Source organism: Phytophthora sojae, assembly GCF_000149755.1.
Source record: "Phytophthora sojae unplaced genomic scaffold PHYSOscaffold_6, whole genome shotgun sequence".
NCBI classification, from domain to species: domain Eukaryota; phylum Oomycota; class Peronosporomycetes; order Peronosporales; family Peronosporaceae; genus Phytophthora; species Phytophthora sojae.
Genome location: NW_009258120.1, coordinates 4,535,823 through 4,538,200, shown reverse-complemented (window position 1 = coordinate 4,538,200; position 2,378 = coordinate 4,535,823). Strand labels below are relative to the sequence as shown.

At 55.0% G+C, this 2,378-nt stretch overlaps 1 protein-coding gene across 1 annotated transcript; it reads right to left on the bottom strand.

Moving 5' to 3' along the window:
- Position 1: 1 nt before the first annotated feature.
- Positions 2–1,147, bottom strand: PHYSODRAFT_397757 (hypothetical protein; the record flags this gene model as incomplete). The annotated part of the gene is made up of 1 exon (XM_009533443.1): positions 2–1,147. A coding segment is annotated over one exon (1,146 nt), but the record flags the coding sequence as incomplete, so codon positions are not given.
- Positions 1,148–2,378: the final 1,231 nt, after the last annotated feature.

The following is a 2,378-nucleotide window of genomic DNA, read 5'->3' as shown; positions in this document are numbered from 1 at the left end:
CCAGTTTTGGCGCTTGATCTTGGGCGCTTGGTGTGGCGTGATCTTCAGAGTTTACCTTGAAAGGCACACCAGCTATCACCAATCTCCACTCGACCAGTTCCACCGCAATGAAATTCTGGACTTCCTCCATGACCGAGCGTACCAGGGTTTCTGGAATCCTGGAAGCACGCGTCGAAGACCAGCCAGGGATCAAGTTTACAAACTCGAATCCCGCTTCGAAGAACAGAGTCTGCAGCATGGCGACGCACTCGCGTGCGGTCATGATACTCTGGGGAATCGTAGTCGCCATGAGATCCTGGGCAGTTCCGACACCCCACCGGGCGAGGTGGAACTCAGAGATCCAAGCTTCGTCTTGGTTCGCCAGAGACAAACGCCACTTGAAGTAGTCTCCCGTTGCGTACGCAGCCGCGAAGTACGAGTTGGCCTCCGGTTTCGGAGTCGGCCACTCATAGACGACACTTGGGAGCGTCACCTTCCCAGGGTTAACTTCTTTCCAGCGTCGGACTTCACGTCGGACGTACAGCACCATGCTCTCCGTGTCCAACGCCGCTGCTCCCGATTCCGGAGCAGGAGCAGAAGCTTCCCGGACGTCGTCTTCAGGCGTTTTCCTGGGTGCCGCTTGCGAACTTGGCGCTGAAACCCTGGGTTCAGGTGGTGCGAACCCAGAATTCACCTTGGAACTCTGAGTCTTCGCCTCCTCCTTCGCTCGCACGGGCTCCGCCTTCACTTCCACAACAGACTCGTCCGAAGATGAGACCAAGTCAATCACCTCCGGGGGCTCATCCGCATTGGCGCTTCCCTCAGACGCCTGAGCACCACCCTCGCGGGTGTGCTCCTCTGGGACTTCAGGAATCCGCGACCCAGAGTTCACCTCCGTCAAACCTTGGAACGCAGGGGAAACTTCTCCCTCCTGAGTTTGCGATCCAGCAGCAGGCTGATCTTGAACTGCAGACGCTTCGACGTCCCCACCTTGCATTGCCTCACTCTCGCGAGCAGCCTTCTTCGCCTTCCGAGCGTCGCGGACGACTGTTTCCAGGTCCTTGTGCTCCTCAGGCTCTATACCTTGAACACGACGCGACTGACGTGACGCCTCACCGCGTCCTCCATCACCGCGTCCACCCTTCTTCGCCCCTCGTCCTCCAGGCATCTTGGTAGCTTGAAGCTGACGGGCACTCAGCACTTCTTCAACACTTGAATCCGGCGAAATCCTCGACAATCGAATCCGGGCACGCGCACCAGCTGAAGCGAGGCCCGATGAAACCTTTGTCGCCCAGGGGGGTTCGTATAGCGCAGCCCAAGACTGTTCCCCAGGGTGTAGACCCAGAGAATCGACTTGAGAGTCAACAGCAAGAAGATAGACCCAGAGATTCGCAGCCGCGAAGCTTTAAACCCTGGGAATCACACTCCTTGGTTGGCGTGGGTACCTTGTGTAATCCCTGTCGGCTCGTTTGTCTTCGACGGAACGGCACTCCACCGGTTGTAAATGTAGCGTCGAAGAAGTGCGCGAGTGCACGTCTACTTCAGAACGCACCTCCACACCAAAAGGCAAACCCAGAGAATCAGATCCCCCGAAACCCAGAATATCACGAATTCAGGGTCCAGGATTTCAGTCAACTCTGGCACTTGGAACTCAGAAGAAACCTTACCCAAATGCCCTCCTAGCTCGAGAAAACCAACAAATACAGAGTATACAAACACTACAACTAGCCGTCACTTATTCGTTTGGACCCTTGGACGGTGGGTCACACACACTAGGCTCACTCGAGTCTGAAATTCAGGGGCCTAGCTCCCCTGAGACTCACACAAACGCGCACCACCTCCAATAAAGGAGGAAAATACAATCACTATCAGTTACCTTCCCTTCACACAAACAGTCAATACAAAATCCTGGAGGCGACTACCTAGCACCCCAGAATACCCTCTGGAATAATATGAAATGGGCTACCACGAGCACAGCAAGTGACCCAACTAGGATATGGAATAGGTGGATCACTCCAGGAAGCTCAAGGCCGTCGCTGGTCCCCACCTAACTGGACTTGAGTTTGAAGGAGTCCTCACACACGGCTGTCCTTCGCCGTTGATGTGCCCTTAGCGTCCCGCGGTCGTAGTCTCGGGTCCTCCGGATTTCCGTCGGCAGGCTTGGCCGAAGTCACTTGCGCAGTACAGGGTAAAAGGAACTCTGTTTGTCTTTTATCAGCTACTTCTCTCTCTCTCTCTTACTTCTTTCTCTTCTGCATTCTTCTTCGGGCAAATATCTTCTGTTCACTATGCTTGGGGTCAAACGTCTTGTCTTGAGTATACCTTGGGCTCAGCGGGCCCAACTTGCGATCGGCTTGCGACTCCGTTTCTCGCACGGCGTCGAAAGTATCAATCGTGGG